At 39.6% G+C, this 18,502-nt stretch overlaps 2 protein-coding genes across 2 annotated transcripts in view; both read right to left on the minus strand.

Annotated features, from left to right (window-relative positions):
- LOC143038026 (RAD50-interacting protein 1-like) overlaps positions 1-16,984 on the minus strand; it is a 77,976-nt gene extending 60,992 nt beyond the window's left edge. The window contains exons 1-2 of the mRNA XM_076206876.1: positions 16,704-16,984; positions 14,277-14,393 (exon numbers count right to left, since the gene is read on the minus strand). Coding sequence (XP_076062991.1) covers positions 14,277-14,393; positions 16,704-16,952 — 366 coding nt within the window. The 5' untranslated portion in view covers positions 16,953-16,984. The remainder of the gene's footprint in view (positions 1-14,276; positions 14,394-16,703) is intronic.
- LOC143038027 (transmembrane protein 186) lies at positions 16,947-18,165 on the minus strand. The gene has a single exon (XM_076206878.1). The coding sequence runs from the start codon at positions 18,163-18,165 to the stop codon at positions 17,527-17,529; it is 639 nt and encodes a 212-aa protein (XP_076062993.1). The 3' UTR covers positions 16,947-17,526.
- Positions 18,166-18,502: the final 337 nt, after the last annotated feature.

Genomic DNA, 18,502 nt, shown 5'->3' on the forward strand with positions numbered 1-18,502 from the left:
AAAATTGAAATCACCCATTATCAATAAATCCCGGTTGCAGAAACTAGACAGTTCTTGAAATAACAGTTTGTCGTCTGCTAATGATAATGTCTTTGGCCTATATATTACACCTATATTCATTTTTTGTCCATTTGTTTGGGTTAACTCAACCCACAAACTGTCATATGCATCCTGTTTCATTTTCTCTAAAACACAAGCATGAACATTGTTTTTAACGTACAATAGAACACCCCCACCTTTCTTGTGGTTTCTATCCTGATGAAAGTGTTTAAATCCCGCAATATTAAATTCAGCTTCGAACTCTGTACCATTTAACCATGTCTCAGTTATTCCTATCATATCGAGATTTTCGCTTTTGACATACGCCTGTATTTCTTGAAATTTGTTCCTAATACTACGAGCATTAAAGTACATAGTTTTAAGAAACTCCTGATTATTTCTTTTTGACACATTTTGAGTTTCAATATCATGTCTTATATTATCATTTTGTTTTTTATTTATGCCTTGCTCTATATTATTATTATTTGGTCCTTCATTGACATTCAATGCCTCATTAACATTTCTCCTATCAAAATTAACATTTCCCCCATCACGGACATCTGGTCGATTACGGTCATCCATCCGATCTATTTTGTACATTTTGTCCCCCTACGTCACCGTGATTCACGCCGGCCTCCCGTCGTTCAGTGACATTATGTCCGGCATCCCTTTCTAAAATTATATTTTGTCCTCCAGTGACATTATATCCTACCGTGATATTTTTTCCTCCACTATAATTACATCCCATTGTGATCTTTTGTCTTCCACTGTCATTACATCCTATCTTGATATTTTGGCCTTCATTGACATTCTGTCCGGTATCTCTTCCTAAAATTATATTTTGTTCTTCACTGACATTATATCCTACCGTGATATTTTCTCCTCCATTATCATTACATCCTATCGTGATATTTTGTTCTCCACTATCATTATTTCCCATCGTGATCTTTTGTCCTCCACTGTCATTACATCCCATTGTGACATTTTGTCCTAAGACATTACATCCTAATGTGTCATTTCGTCCTCTAGCGATATTACATCCTATCATGATATTTTGGCCTTCATTGACATTCTGTCCGGTATCCCTTCCTAAAATTACATTTTGGCCTTCAATGACATTATATCCTACCGTGATATTTTCTCCTCCATTATCATTACATCCTATCGTGATATTTTGTTCTCCTTTACCATTACTTCCCATCGTGATCTTTTGTCCTCCACTGTCATTATATCCCATTGCGACATTTTGTCCTATGACATTATATCCTAATGTGACATTTCGTCCTCTAGCGACATTATATCCTAAAATTATATTTTGTCCTATACTGGTACATTGTTCTACATTAATGCTATACTCTACACTGTTTTCCCAAGTACATTCTATTTCCCCTTCCCTTTGGCCTTCTACCCTAAAAAAGGAGCTGGTTCATTACAAACTCCCACAATGAGGTTTGTAAGAACATCTTTGCCTCTGCGGGTAAGGTGGATCCCATCAGAAGCGTAAAGGTCATGGCGCCTAGAAAAGAGATACCAAGGATCAAGAAAGTGGTATCCCAATTGTGTGCACAACTGCGATATCCTATCATTGATCCCTATGGCTCTACTGTTCCAACACGAACCTGCGTAGATCCTCGGGAGGATCCCACAGACTACGTGACGGCTCCCACGTTCCTTCATCTCCTGAAGGAGGACCTTGTAATTCCGAACAAGCTCCTCTGATCTCACCCTACCTACATCGTTACTACCCGTATGTACAATCGTAACCGTGTTCTTCCGTCCTTGCTCCCTGATGGACCGGGTACAATCAACGATCCCACGGCCCGGTTGACATACAAGCTTGCAACGTCGCTTAGTCTTTCGCTGCAGGATGTCGTCATAGCCTCGAACCATGGAGTCCCCCACCACCAAGAACTCCTGGTTTTCAGCCACTTCATCCTCCAGTAGAGCAAAACGATTGACTAGAGCCAGCGGTTGCTCCACAGGGCACACGTCTACCGAACGCGGGCTCGACAAACGGGACCCCACGGAGCGCCACTCGCTCATGGCAGTGACAGTAGGTGAAAAAGTGGAACGCTCTTTGGGTTGTGGGGAGGGTTCACTCTTCTCACGGAGCGCACTCCTGAGAAGCCGAATTTCCTCCTCACACATCCTGAGACGGACCTCTAGGTTCACGCAACCTTCACAAGCCATTTCGCTCCCCCTTTAGCAATAAAAACGGCAAAGAGAAAATACAAATCAACAACAACAAAAAAACAAAGCGGTCTCTAATAAACTAAATACGCGAAGCTTACTCTGCTTACCTTATACTATTTCTCCTACCTTTGGAATACGGTAACAGAAAACTGTTTTGAAATTAAATAGAACCCTGCACTTTATCTTATATCTGTAACTGTATAGCGCTATACGTATACAATTACAAAAACACAACACAATCACTTAACACTATTCGGAGATATAAAATTCACAGGTATTCACTAGCTGGTGTCTGTGCAGAAAAACGAGGTCTCTAGCTGAGGTCACGAGCGGACTGAGCTGAGGTCACGAGCGGACTGAGCTGAGGTCACGAGCGGACTGAGCTGAGGTCACGTGTGGACTGAGCTATATATATATACTCACTATCCGAGTTACGACCTGTGCGACTTACGTCCACCCGTACAGTATCCAGTTTGCTATTTCATCTGGTCCATGCGATTTTCTGACATCAAGATTACTCAAGTGTGTTAATATTTCATTCTTTGTTACTTCTATTTCTTCCATAGGGGGGACTTTCTCTTTCCATTCGTTCTCTTCAGGTTGTATGTTCTCCCTTGTAAACACTGATTTAAAATGTTTGTTCATAATTTCTGCCATTTCCATTTCCTCAGTGTATTCAACTCCCTCTTGTCTTAATTTCTCCAAGTCTTGTTTGTTTTTCAGTTTATTGTTTACAAATCTGTAGAATAGTTTTGGTTGATCTTTACACTTTTCTATGACATCTTTTTCATATTTTCTCTTTTCCTCTCTGCACGTTTGTACATATTCATTTCTATAACAGGTATATATTTTCCATTTTTCAGGTCTTCTGTCTTTTTTCCATCTGGTCCAGGCTTTGTCTCTTTTGTCTTTTAACTCCCTACAACTTTTGTTGTACCAGCATTTTACATATTCTTTTCCTTGTTTTTGTCTTGGGACATACTTTTCCACTCCTTTTTTGTAAATTTTTGTCAAAATATTCCATTTCTCTTCTACTGTTGTTTCTTTTTTGTATATTTCTTCCCAGTTTTCCTTTTGAAAGAATTCTCTTATTTTATCAAAGTTTGTTTTTTCATACATTATTCTTCCTTTTCTATATTGTTCATTTCTTTTCATATATTTTTCTTCATTAAGTTCCAGTTCAATCAATATGTGGTCACTTTTACTTATTGGTGTTTTATATTCAATTTTGTCCACTATTCTAGGTTCAGATGTAATTATTAGGTCTAGTCTCGATGGCTCTTCTTCATTTCTATACCTGGTGTTCTCCTGTATCCATTGTGTCATTGTATGGTCAGTAACCATCTCAAGTAGAGTGTTTCCCCATGAGCCGTCTCCACCCTTTACTGTCATTTCTTCCCAGCAGATTTCTTTGCAATTAAAGTCGCCCATCATAACTATTCTTCCTCCCTCTTCCATTATCTTGTTTAATGCTATCTTTGTGTCCTCTAACATACTTTTATGTTCACTCTCTTCCCATGAGGCTGTTTTCGGGGGCACATAATTTATCACAAACTTTCTGCTCTTCTTATCTCTGTCTTCTACTTCCATCATTATCATCTCTATTGTATTCTTTCCATATGTGACACACTTCATGTTTATATCCTTCTTAGTCAGGAACATAACTCCACCCCCTTCCTTTTTCACTCTGTTTCTAATCCAATAATTATATGCATCATGTCCTACACTGTTGGGTGGTAGTGGACCTTTTAATTTTGTTTCTACAATTCCCATTATGTCTGGTTCTTTTTCCTTCAAATAATCATTCAGCTCATTCAATCCTGTAATTAATCCATCTATATTTGTGTAAGACACTCTTAGTTTTCTGCCACTTCCATTGTGTTCTCTGTTTCCCTTTTGTTTTTCTCTTGTATGTCGACTTTCTTTAGTTTCATATTCACTACTCTCCAATAGAATCTCTCTTTTTCTGACTCTGTTCTTTTCTCGTTTTTTTCCTTAGCTTCAAGTCTTTTCTGCTTTTCTTCCTCTCTTTCCTCTTTATTCATTTCTCTTTTTATCCATACCTTTTTATATTGTTCACTTGTTGCTTGTTTCCCTGTTTTGGATAAGATATTCTCTGCCGTCTTTTGTGACTTGAATTTAATCTTAATTGGTCTGGTCTTATCTGTGCTATACTTTCCGAGTCTAAATTTCTCTTCGATTTGCTTCATAATTTCTGGTTCATCTTCCTGAACTGATTCTAGTAATTGGCTTACTTTTTCATTTTCCTCTTTGATTCTTGTGGTTCTATCTGGGTTGTGTTTTTCTTCCATTCCTAATATAATTATACATTTCTTCTTGTCTGCTAAATCTCTTACTATATTCTCCTTTTGTCTCATCACTTTAATAACCGAGTCTTCAGTATGTTCTTTCAATTGCTGTTTGACTATGTCAGTGAATGAAACTTTATTGTCTTCTTGGGTTGCTTTCCAATTCTTAGCTTCTTTAGTTATGACCTCTCTGTTTTCTTTACTATTCCTCTTCAATTCCTCATTCTCCACCTTTACTTCTCTTAACTGTCTTTTTAGGTCTTCTATTTCATCAGTTAAGTTTTTGTTCGCCTTCTCTAGTTTTTCCAATTTTTTAAACCTCTCGGCGATTTTTGTCATCTTGCCAAACCTAACTTCCCAGTTGTCAGACATTTGTTGAAGTTTTTCCTCCAGTTTTGTCAGTCGGGGGAGGTTGGTATCCGCCGCCCTTTCATTAAATCCTTTGAAATTATCATCCTCACCTTCCATTGTACTGCTCTTATCTATGTTTCTGATCTTTACATTTTTATTAGACATTTCGTCGTCACTCAGCTGGTCGGGGGGCCGTTTTTTTATGTTTACATTTCGTCTGTCTGCCTGGGCCAAGTCTTCTCCTTCCTCATTTCCTTCCATTTCCCTCAGCAATCCCTCCCCTTCTCCTCTTTCCCTACTTTCCCACTACCCCACGAGCAATTTCCCCCCCACCCTGCAAATACAATAGGTACTTCCTTTGCTTTGGAATCCTCTATTTTTCACTTTTTCTTCAGAACGTCTTCTAAGCCGTCCGTTCGTTGAAGTGTGTGTGTGTGTGTGTATATGTATATATATATATGTACCTAGTTGTGTTATACGGGAAGGGAGCTATGCTCGTGGTGACCCGTCTTTTTATCTCTCAGCATCAAGTTATATCTTAAAATCTTCAATAGTGTTTGCACACACCATTTCTTTGTCTAATTTGTTCCAAGTATCTATCACTTTGTGTGGGAAGCTATTCTTTTTCCGATCTCTTTTTTGAGTTTCTTTTCGTGTCCTCTTGTTTTTCCATTGTCCCATTTCAATAAATCATTCTTATCTAAGATTTCCATTCCCTTCATAATTCTATACATAGTTAGTAGGTCTCCTCTTTCCCTTCTTTGTTCCAGAGTTGGTCATTCTAATATACATACATATATATATATATATATATATATATATATATATATATATATATATATCTGGAAGTGAGCATTAAGGGAGAGCAACTGGAGGAAGTGGATAGTTTTAGATACTTGGGTGCAAATGTGGCAGGAAAAGGTGGAGTAAAGGTGGAGGTAGAATGTAGATTGAGAGAAGGGAGTAAATGCCTTGGTGGATTAAAAAGTGTAATGAGGAATAGAAATTTGGGAATGGATGCTAAGAGGAGACTGTATGAAGGAGTGATTGTGCCAACAGCACTGTATGGAGCAGAAACATGGAACATAAGAGAAGAAGGGAGAAGGAGTTTGAATGTGTTTGAGATGAGGTGTCTGAGAAGTATGATGGGGGTTACTAGGCTAGATAGAGTGAGAAATGAGAAGGTGAGGAGGAGAACGGGGGTGGAAAGGGAGTTGGGAGATAGGGTTGATGAAAGAGTATTAGGATGGTTTGGACACATGGAAAGAATGAGTGAAGAAAGACTAGTAAAGGAGGTATGGAAGGCAGATGTGGAGGGAGTGAACATGAGGGGACGTCCTAGGATGAGATGGATGGATGGGGTGAAGGGGGAAGAGGGGAAGAGGGGAATGTCTGTTGAGGAAGGACGGGAGAGGACAGAAGACAGGGGTGAATGGAGAATGGTTGTATATGGAAGATGTTGTGATGCATGAGGTGGAATGGGGGGTGAGGTAGTGTGTGTGAGCAAAATTTTGACACAGCCCGAAGGGATTTCTCCCCGTCCTCTCCTTTATATGGGGGGACGGAGAGGGGGGGTCGCCGATTTAATGAAGCGGCCTTGCTGTGGATGTGCTGTGTCTTGCGACACTGCTTCTGACCCAGGGCAGTGGACAGGGTGCAGGGATGACCCGTAATCTAGGAGGTGCTAAGATGGGAGGGAGGGTGGAGGGGTGTGGAGTGTTTTCAGGGATGGAATGGGTGGGAATGATTTTATGCCTTTTCCTTTTTGGCTACCTCCCTAGTAAGGGGGAAAAAGCCTTGGTATATGTATGTATGTATGTATATATATATATATGTATATATATATATATATATATATATACATACAGTAGTTTGTAAATACAAACCATTGGTGTAAAGCTGTGATCATTATGTAATTGGATAGAAAGAGTCAAGGGGGAAGGGACGTACATACATGTCTGGTGGGGAGGCGTTACATACCTACCCCTAAGCCGATGTCTTCTATGGGTGGAAACTGTGCATTACTTTACTTTAACTATGTGGCATTGAGTATAGATTAAGGAGTTATATAAGTGTTGTGAAGAATCAAAATAACATTATCTCATAGATCAGTAAAACAAACTTGATTTAGACTTGAACCTTTTTATTTCCCTTTGCTCTCAATCCCACAAATGTAACATAACACCTAAATGGCCTAAAAGGGGGGGTGGAATAAAACAATGTGTCCACAAACTACCACATATTCTAATAATAATCCTTGTAATTGGGAAGGTGGCAGCAAAACACGAGCAAATTTTTTTTTTAACACTAAGCAAAAATCCTAATTAACATAGAATTTCCCAACTATCACTATATGTATATCTGAATAATTACTAATTTTTCCATGGTAGTTGGGGCCGGACATAGTTTTGTTACCTTGAAGACATAACCTACATCATGCCCATTCTTTAATAAAATAAAACATAATTGCCATATGGGCACTACACAGGAAAGGAGCAATGCTCATTGGGTCCCATCTTCAACCCTCCAATTTTTTTCATATCTATCCTCATATTTATGTATAGTTCCAACTTGATCTATATCCTTGATTTCCAATTATCATTTCTAAATTTGAACTCATGTTTTGTTTGAACTTGGGCTATATCACCTTCTAAGCTATTCCAAGTATTTATACATTTATGTGGAAAACTGTATCTCATCCTTTAGACATATGGTCTTTCTTAATTTGTTCTCATGACCTCTTGAAGCCCCTCATCCTTAATCAAGAATCATATCTATCCTCATATTTATGTATAGTTCCAACTTGATTTCCAATTATCATTTCTAAATGTGAACTCGTGTTTTGTTTGAACTTGGACTATATCACCTTCTAAGCTATTCCAAGTATTTATACATTTATGTGGAAAACTGTATCTCATCCTTTAGACATGTGGTCTTTCTTAATTTGTTCTCATGACCTCTTGAAGCCCCTCATCTTTAATCAAGAATCTCCAGTCAATACAATCTATTCCCTTCAGTGACCTGAATACTGTAATATCACCTCGTTCTCTTCAATCTTTCATGGTTTCAGACCCAAAGCATTTAGTCTTTCATTAAATGGTTTATCTGTCAGGCTAGGGACCAGTTTGGTTGCTGCCCTTTGTATTCTCTTGATCTTGCTTGTATCCTTCACTCTGTGTGGGAACAATGTTACTGATGGATCAGGGATGTGATGAGGTTTTTCATCATCTCTTCATCCATATAGTGAAAAGCCACTTTAATCTTCTGCAGCAGTCCGTGCATCTCTCCTTCAATCCTGCTGCTATGTCTGTCTGGTGATAGATTGCCTTTTTTAACCTTCCCAAATCTTTCTCCTCTTTTGCTTTTAAAGTGGATTCTCTTCCAAAGGAATAGTTTAAAGATGGTCTTTTGCAGCTATTGCCCATTTCCAGTATTCTAGTTTTAGGTATTGAATTCCATTTCACATTCTTGGCTCCATACAAAAATAGTGTGTAGATCTTTTTGCAATAGTCTATAGTTGTACTCATTTTTCACTCTCATGATTTTTGCTTCATTTGCAAACATGTTGGCATAGCTTGTCATTATTGGTGCAAGCACTGAACCTTGTGGAACTCTGCTCATTATAGCTTTCTATCTAGACATATTATCTTTTACTATTGTCCTCATGTATCTTCCCTTCAAAAAATCTTTCATCTATTCAAGTAATTTGCCTCAGTGTGTGACTATTGGGAGAAGTAGGTCGAAGGGAAAAGTTGCCCACTGGGAGATGATGCAGATGATGAAGCATACATCATGTACATATTATAATAAGTTGGCATCCTGGGTGGTTGATGGTGCTGTGAGATTCTCAGTACCTTATGTTCATTTGCATGTTTATGATACATCATGGGTTACATTGGTGTTTTATTTATAAAATGTGAGGTTAACAACACACAAAATATAGTGTTTTAACCAATTTATTGAGAATTAAAATGGAATGAAGTGGACACTTGTTTGTGTAACTTAAATCAGAGGGAGTAACAGCATAGCCACTGTGGTGCATAGGTGGTTGGGTGGTTGATGGTGCTGTGAGATGAGAAATGCTACAAAGAACTGTGCTTGTTGTCATCTCTCCATCTCAGTACTGCTGTCAATAGCGGAGCAGCTGTCCCTGGATCCTGCCTGTTTGTCCATGCTGATAGTGATGCAACTTACTCTTGTTGATCAGTTGAAGTTGGATTGGAACCAGTTGTGCCTCCCTGTGGATGAGTTGAATCAGAGGTAGAGCTGAAGGTTGGCATGTTGTGTTTTGGTGTTCAGGCAGTAATGCCAACATTCACAATTGCTGTTGGTCCTGATTACCTCCTGGAACACACACCACTGACGAGGAGCCCAGTGACGGTCGGTGGTCCAAGTGTCATGCACGTAGTTGATCAGTAGCTCCAGCTGATAGTTAGCACTTGCAGCAAGAAGATCAAAGGAGGGGATGTTTTATTTTAGTGGAATGTATGGAAATGCAAACAGGAGTTGGATGAGGTTGTAGATGGGACCATGTGTTCAGTAGGCCACAGACAAACTGAGGTCCTCTACCTTTTTCCACACATCATTCTCCCTATGAATATTGAGAATGAAGAGAGAAATTATACAATATAAATATAATATGCTTGGGTATATGATCTACATAGCCAACATGATCTATGTATAACTTGCATGGATACCACCATGGAATGTTAATAAATTTATTGCATAAGAATAGATATTGATGAGCCAAGAAAAGAGGGAGGGAGGGGTGGTGAGTGGGAGTGGAGTATGTGGTGATGAAATGGGTGGTTGTGGATTTATGCCTTTGACTTTGGCTACCTCCCTTGTAAGGGGGAAAAAAACTGTTGGTATGTGTATGTACGTATAAATATTACTGATTTTGGTATGCAATATTAAGTGTATATCATGTGCCTAAGTAGCTTCATGACACATAGATCACTAAAATTTGTAAGCATTTGTTGCGTTTTCCACTAAGTGTGTGAGCATTTGTCATGTGAGCATATGTTGTGTAAGCATTTGTCCTGTGAACATTTGATGTGGAATCAGTAGGTGCATAGGGGGTCAGGATGGTGCACAGTTTTTTAGCCAGCTTGTACATTGGTACAGGGATTTACAAGATTATGGGCCAGAGTGAATTGATGGGTGGTGGGTATTTCTAATGACTACTCCTAGAGGCCGACACCTCCCCACAGCCAACTTCTCCTGAATTTACTGTGGCTGACTCCTCCCTGTGGCCGACTTCTCTTGTATTCACTGTCTGTGTGTGTATATGTATATATATTATAACTAACACCACAGTTGGAAGAAAGTTGAATAAGCAAATCTATATATTTCAATTGCTAACTGCAATCCTCTTCAGTAGTACTACATAAGAGGATTGCAGTTAGCAATTGAAATATATAGATTCACTTATTCAACTCTTTCTTTCTTCCAACTATGGTTAGTTGTGATCTACAAATGTGTTACTACATTTCTTACCAGTGATATTTTATATATCAATATGTATATATATATATATATATATATATATATATATACAGGTAACTCTCGATTTACCCAAGATATAGGTTCCTAGAGACGTCGCGTATATCAAAATCGCGTAAATCAATTTAATCTTTGCCATACGAAACAATGGAATATGGGTGGTATGCGGGATTTGGTCCATGAAAGTTGCAATGTTTGTACAAAAAACACATTTTATTTGGCTAATAAACGTACAGTACATACTGTAAAATACTAATAATATCTAATTCTAAACCTTCTGTATTCATAAATGAGAAAAACAACTGTACACTGTACTACTTACGTAGTTCTACCACTCATCACTCACACCACAACAGTCACTCACTACCCTCACTGTCCAATTGTTCTGGCACATCCACATCCAGCTGCACTTCCACAGCTGCAGGGTCATCCGCATCCTCTTTTGTCATGTCTCTCTTTTTTTTTTCACTGGTGCTTTTTTGAAGAATTGCAACATGGTGGTCTGGCGCTGTTTCTTTTGAAATTCTGTGTGTAGCAGAACACTGCATCCATGACTTTTCTTCTAACTGTGCTGCTACGTTCCACATTGGGGTCCATGTTTTCAAATTTGTAGGTCCGCGCTGGCATCTTTTTCCAATAAAGGCCGGTTTCATCCACATTGAACACTTGCTTGGCTGTATACTGGCCTTCTTCTATGGTCCTCTTCAGCAAGTCGGGAAATTTCTTGGCCGCTTCTATGTCCGCTGATGCTGCTTCGCCAGTCATTTTTATGTTATGAAAGCCATGTCTGTTCTTAAGATTAGCAAACCAGCCAGAACTTGCTTGAAAAAATTTATAGGTGCTGTCACTGCCTTCGATATCCTTGATGAGACTCTTTGATTTTTCCTGGATGGTGGTCATGCTCACGGGAATATTGTCCTTATTTTGGCGTTCGATCCATGTGGCCAGCATTTTTTCCATTCTTCCCATGGTTGACGATCTGATGTAAGATGTTCTCTGCATTGACCGGCTTGACCCTGATTCAGCACTTTCCCGTATTTTAGCAGCATTGTCTCAGATGGTCCTCAGAGTACTCTCCTTCAGGCCTAAAGCATGGCATATGACCGAAGTTTTCTGTCCCCAGTCATATCAGTCTAGAATTTCTATTTTTTGCTCCAGTGTCAGTGATGTACGCTTTCACTTCTTCCCCGCAGGACCGCTGGTGCTTGCAGAAGACGATGAAGGACGTTTTGGGGCCATGATGATAGGCTGGTAGTACAGTATAATAGTATGCTGATATGAGGAGGTCTGTTCTCGTTGCTAGTAGCAGAGCGAAAGAGGGCTGTAAGCCTGTAAACATTGAATGAGAAGCGGGAAGGCCCGCCACCTGTCGGCCGACCGCGGAACTCTCTGGCGGACAGTTTGAAAATGCGGTTGGGCCAAATCGTGTCTTAGCAAATAAATAGCGTAAATTAGATTAATTCTAATATTTTTTAAGCAACGTTATAACAAATTCACGCACATAAAAGACACGTAAATCGAGAGTTACCTGTATATATATATATATATACACGAGGTCCATTCAAAAAGTATCCGACCTTGGTCCATAAAAGGAAAAATAATTTACCATTCAGGAATCCATTTTTGTGGCAGTTGACGGCACCCTTACTGCACATGCATGGAAATTTTAAAAGCTGTAGTGCATGCCAGTTCCCACCTGTTAAGGCTAGAGTGCAGTCATCCAGTACGTACTCGTCGGATTATCGTCCTTACGCAACATGTCGGAGTGCATCGAGCAGCGCTATTGCATTAAGTTCTGCCACAAGCTTGGTGATACGCAAGTGCAAACTATCCAGAAGATTCAGCAAGCCTTTGGCGATGAAGCCATGGGAATAACACAGATAAAGGAGTGGTATAACCGCTTCAAGCAAGGACAAACCTTAGTTGAGAGCAAGCCACGGTCTGGCAGGCCATCAACCAGCAGAAACGAAGAATTCATTGCAAATGTTCGTCCAATAGTGGAGGACGACTGTCGTATAACCATCAACAAGATTGTCGGAGAAGTAGGAATAAGCACAGGATCAGTTCATACAATTTTAACCGAAGATTTGGCCATGCAACGAGTGTCTGCAAAATTTGTTCCAAAGTTGCTGGTGGAACAGCAGAAACAACTCCGCCTGGAAATTGCACAAGACATGCTTGACTGTGCTAACAGTGATTCTGACTTCATGAAGACCATCATCACTGGTGATGAGACATGGGTGTATGGATACGACCCGGACACAAAATTTCAGTCATCACAATGGAAGCATCAGACATCACCAAGACCAAAAAAAGCACGACAGGTTCAAAGCAATGTCAAGGTAATGTTGACATGTTTTTTTGACTCCAGTGGTATTGTGCATCATGAATATGCACCAGCAGGACAAACAATTAATAAGGAGTATTATCTGGAAGTTATGTGATATCTTCGCGATGCTGTGCGATGAAAACGACTGCAAATGTGGGCTGCGCGCAACTGGCAACTTCACCATGACAATGCACCTGCTCATTCTGCCCACCTGATCCAAGCTTACCTGGCCAAAAACAATACTCCACTTGTTCGGCACCCTCCCTACTCTCCAGACGTGGCACCTTGTGACTTCTGGCTCTTCCCTAAACTGAAAACAACCCTTAAAGGGAAGCGCTTTGAGTCGAGAGAGGAAATTATGAGAAAAATGACAGCAGAGCTCTACAACATTCCAATTTCAGCATTCCAGAGATGTTACCAGCAGTGGCAGCACTGCTGGGAGAAGTGTGTGCACTCCCAAGGGGAGTACTTTGAAGGTGATTGAATAAAATTTTTGAAATGTACACAAATCTTTTCTTTATGGACAAAGGTCGGATACTTTTTGAATGGACCTCGTATATACATATACCAAAGGCTTTTTCCCCCTCACATGGGGGGTAGCCAAAAAGAAAAAGGCACAGAAAACACTCCCACCCATTTCATTTCCCATATATTCCACTCTCCTCCACCCACCTCCCTCCCTCCTATCTTGGCACCTCCTGGATGATGGGTCATCCCTGCATCCTGTCCACTGCCCTGGGTCAGAAGCAGTGTCGTAAGACACAGCACATCCACAGCAAGGCTGCTTCATAAATTCGGCGACCACCCCCTCTCTGTCCCCTCATGCAGAAAAGGAGAAGTTGGGGAGAAATCCCTTCGGGCTGCGTCAAATTTGTTCATACTTACTTTCTCACCCCCCATCCCCAACCCACTACCCCTCATGCATCACAGCCTCATCTATACACAACCCTTCTCCATTCACCCCTATCTTCTGTCACCTCCCGTCCTTCCTCTACAGACATTCCTCTCTTTTGTATTTATATATATATATATATAAATAATAATAATAACAATGCTGATCACTTTTAATTTCTACTATCCATCTCAAATCTCCCCTATTACCACATCTATTACTCCACCTCTTCAATGCCATAGAATACTAAATACTCCTTGTTCCTTCCATATAATTTTCAATCCTTTCTACCTGGACTGTGGGAAGATTGCACCTCATAATTTTTTCCAGTGATATCCCTGATGCACCCTCCATAGATCAAGCTATTGCCTTAATTAATAAATTATTTTTCCAACTTTCTCTGGGGTATTCATACATATTTTCATTTACTTAACATCCTGACTATATGCTCCCACAGGTTCATTTACTCCATCCACTCAACTTTTCCTTGGTCTTCCCCTTGCACTCCTGCCACAACTGATTATACATCCTTCAAGGATATTTAATGAAATCCATTCTTGTAATTACCATACTGTCTCAGGATCCTATGTAAAAGGGCTTAATGACTAACGAAAAAGAATTGGGTCATTAAATACCAAGCTAAAGCAAGACAACTTACCTCTTCTCTAATTTCTTGGCATTGATCTAACAGTTGGTCCTTTCTGTTAAGGGCAACTTCTGCAACTTTTACAGCCTTTGAGATCTTATCTGGGGCCTCCGTGGTAGCAAACCGTAGCTGCAACATATAAAAATGTTACCTTCACAAAAGTCAAATAAAAACAAGGACTATCAATTTAGCACACTTTTCAGTAGGTTTTCTGATATTAACTTTGCCTCAAAGTTTAAGTAAACTAACAAAACAAAATTTATAAAATGATCAAGAAATTTATATATATAATATGCAAAGGCCTTTATCACCCTTATAAGGGGGTGGCCAAGTGAAAACACACTTGTCGCCTAGACTACAGGGAAGAAAAGCATGACCAGAAGAGGTCCACATTCCTTTTTTTTCTGCCTCATTCAGTCATCATTTGCAACACACAGAACACACAAGTATTACTGTCCCCTAGTACAGGGTATAAGAAATGAAGATGTGGAGTCATAGGGGTGGAAAAGGAAAGATTTAAGGATGGTAGCAGAAAAATGATTAACATTCCATTGAGAGGAAATTAATCTCCTACCATAAAAGATTGCTGCATGACCAGTCTGCAAGGGTATCCCTAAAGTTGCTAAAAGACTAATTGCACAAAACTTATGAAGTCAATCTTATCCATAATTCTGCATTTCTAAGTACCTATATATCTGATACTACTCTACTGTATTTCTAACACAGATTATCCTGATCATCTAACTACGAGCTGTCTACTTCTTTTAGTCAAATATCACATTTTTTCCTATGAATATGTCTACGTATCCTAATGCTATTAGTTTGTATAAGAAAAAATTCATAGCTACATGCTATCAATTATCTTATTTTCATGAGTTATAGAATTTATTATTTACCTGTATATGAATTCTTTTATAACTTACATATACCTAAAGGAGAGGGCAAGAGATGGGAGAATGATTGTGACTGAATGATAAACTGACATGGCCTGACAGGGTTTCTCCTTGTTTTCTCCAATTACTCTTGAGCAGACAAGGTGGGAGGGTTGCCATGTAAATGAAGTGGTGGGGCAAACCAAATTTGGCTGCTAGGCCCTACTGTCGAGGTGCTCAGACTTGCTGCATTGTTTCTGACCCAGGTAATGGGTGGGGCTAATGGATGGGTGGAGGGTGGTTACATGCCTTAGCTGGCTATCTCCCTTAAAAAAATCTATATACAATGAGCTTTTTCCCCCTTATAAGGGAAGTAGCCTTTGGTATGTAGAGTGACAATTACTCATACCATATGATATTATGGATGACCATGCTGGAGGTGGCTCCCCAGATGATCAGTTCCAGGGAGGCTATGTTTAAGGCACCTATTCTCACCCCTTCCCCATATGGGGTGAGCAAAGATCTTGAATAGGGCTACTCAGCTGTGTAGTGCTGCTGAGCTGTGCTACTCCCCATCTTTGCACAGGGCAACTGCTGAGCCTACACTGCTTACCATACGTGTTATAACTTAAGGTTTCTAGTGATCACTATCTCCTGCCCTCACCATTATGCACCATCACTGGAGGACTTATGGTTGTTTGTATGAAAAATTATGTTATTACTAATCAGTGGGAGAGATGATAAAATTATACTATCAGTCTCAGTCACTGCCTCACACTCTGCACTATCCTCAGGTTCCACTCAAAAGTGAGAAGAGTGGTATTAGAAAGGGAGCTGGTAGATAGGGTTGAAAGATTACTGGGGTGGTTTGGGCACACACAAAGAATAAATGAGGAAAGATTTGAAAATATTATGAATGCAGAGGTGGATGGGGTGAACTTGAGGGGAAACCAAAGGTGAGATGTATTGGGGGAGGTGAAAGGGGCTTTGAGCAAAAGAGGAATGTCTGTTTAGCAGGGAAGGGAGAAGGAAGTCAATAAGTGTGAGGGGGAAATAGGTGTATGGACAATATTTTGCTACAGCCCAAAAGGATTTATCCTCATCTTTATTTACTGGATGAGGAGACGAGGAGGGTTGCTGTGTAAATGAAATGGCTGGCCCTACTGTGGATGAGCTAGGTCTTGTTGCATTGTTTCTGACCTGGGCAGTGGACAGGAGGCAAAGATGCCCCTTCATCTACAAGGAGCTAAGAGGAGAGGGAATAAATGGATGATGGATGGGAGTGGAATGGGTGCATACCTTGGCTGGCTATCTCTCTTTTACGGGGGAAGATGCCCTCAGTAAACAGGCAGACAAATAGCAACTTGTAGGTGGTGAGGTAGCAATTGGTTTTCCTTCCCCTTTTCAAATCCTGTTTTGAAATCTTGCCTCCCTCTTCTAAGTAGGAGATAGCATGGAGAGGGCTGCAAGACCTTGAAACTGGATTCATAGGATGTAAGAAAAACCCAATCCCACAACTTACATTAAATACTTAAAGAAACTTCACTGTTTTTGTACATAATCTTACCCTTTTTTCAAGTTGTTGCTGAGTAATTGTGAGTTCCTGGTGGAGTTGTGATGCTTTGGTAAGATTTTTGACATCTTGCCCAAAGACAGCATTGAGCTGTTGCACAACTTTGTATCGAACCTCATCTTCATCCACAAGCTGCTCAAAACTGCTGTTAAGATCCATGGTAACTTGCTTTGTAATATCACTTGATGCACACATGCACTTTAATGATGTAGGGATGCTCTCACTACTACTAAAATCTTTCATAATTAAATTTTCAATTTCAAAATTCTTGTGCTTCAGACCTATATGTCACAAATTCCACATTCAAAATCCAAGTTTCACAAAGATGAATGTTGTTAAATCTTAACAGTTATTTTAGTCTTGAATGCATCTTTACTAAAGAACAAATATTAGGCACATTAAAGTAGCTATATTCATTAACCACTTTGGTATGATAACATCTACATAGGCGTCATGAGGCGCAAGTGGGTACACAAGGATGCCAGAGTTGGCATCTTGATTATATTTTTTTGTAGTTGTACATGAGTTACCCCCGGATTCTGTGAACTGGTTTGATCACGTTTTCTGTGTTTACTATTACTCAGAGTGAAAGGTAACAAGTAATACTGCAGCGACTTTATATCTTATAATGCTAGTTGTGTGATGCAGCATACATATGGCAACTGATACTGCGAGCAAGAATTTGACTCGTACCGACGTGGTTAAATAAATTAACTATTTCCACTCTTTTCCACTTCATAATTTTTTCACTTTCCATTTCTTTCTATTACTCTTCATGATAACTAACCAATTAAAATATACTAATGTTTTAAGTCATTTATTGTTCTGGATTAAGAGATCCAAAAACATGAGTAAAACTTTTAATATCACGTATTCCTCCAAACCTCAGAAACAAAAGAAGAGTAAATTTAGGGTCAGAATAACATTTAAATCGCACAAAAGCATCTGTAGGATTATCAGGTGTTTCTACAAGGGGTACAACATCATTTACAGACATGTAGATGTCATGCCTCCTACCCCAGAAGGTTAAATGGGAAACCTTGATTTTATCCTGCTCATGATTAAGATAAATGTGTCCCACCAGCCTTCTGAAAAGTTCACCCATAATGTATAACATCCCTCCAGCTAAAACACTCACACCCCCAACAGCAAAGACCATTGACATATCCAAAATGTCTTGATAAGCCATAAGGAGTGCAACTGGCAAAGTACTAATAGTCAAAGCAGTCTGATAAATCTTCAGTCTGCATATAGCCCTTGCTGGTACAATGTATGGAAATCTGTAGATAAGTTCATAATTTTCTTTATGTTTTAGTCTAACAGCTGTATCTCTCCCCGAGCTCAGCTGACAATGGGATAGCTGGACCTGGGCAGAAGTAGATGCTGGCCACAAAGGTTTTCTGCAGTGTAACAATAGAATGCATTTTCTGGCTTGGCATGAAGACCTTAGCAGCATAGTTCACATGCAGTAGCTGAAAAGAAATAATAAATATTACAAAAGATATTTTACAAAAATTCAAACTTGTAACTATTATTAACCCTGTATACAATATGTCACACACATAATGTGTGATCCAGACATGCAAGAGGATGTCAATAGGCATTGGCACCTTTCAACTCCCACCTAGCCTAAACAGTACCTCCAATCATTGCTAACCTATACATTCCCCAAATCATAGACAAGCATACATCACGATCGCATGACCCTACCAATTACATGTCACAAGTCTTCCGCCAGACATATCATTAATCATTCCTATATATTCAGAGACCTTACATGCCTAAGTGCCACT

This window comes from Oratosquilla oratoria, chromosome 23, assembly GCF_046742065.1.
Source record: "Oratosquilla oratoria isolate Oo_2021 chromosome 23, ASM4674206v1, whole genome shotgun sequence".
NCBI lineage: Eukaryota > Metazoa > Arthropoda > Malacostraca > Stomatopoda > Squillidae > Oratosquilla > Oratosquilla oratoria.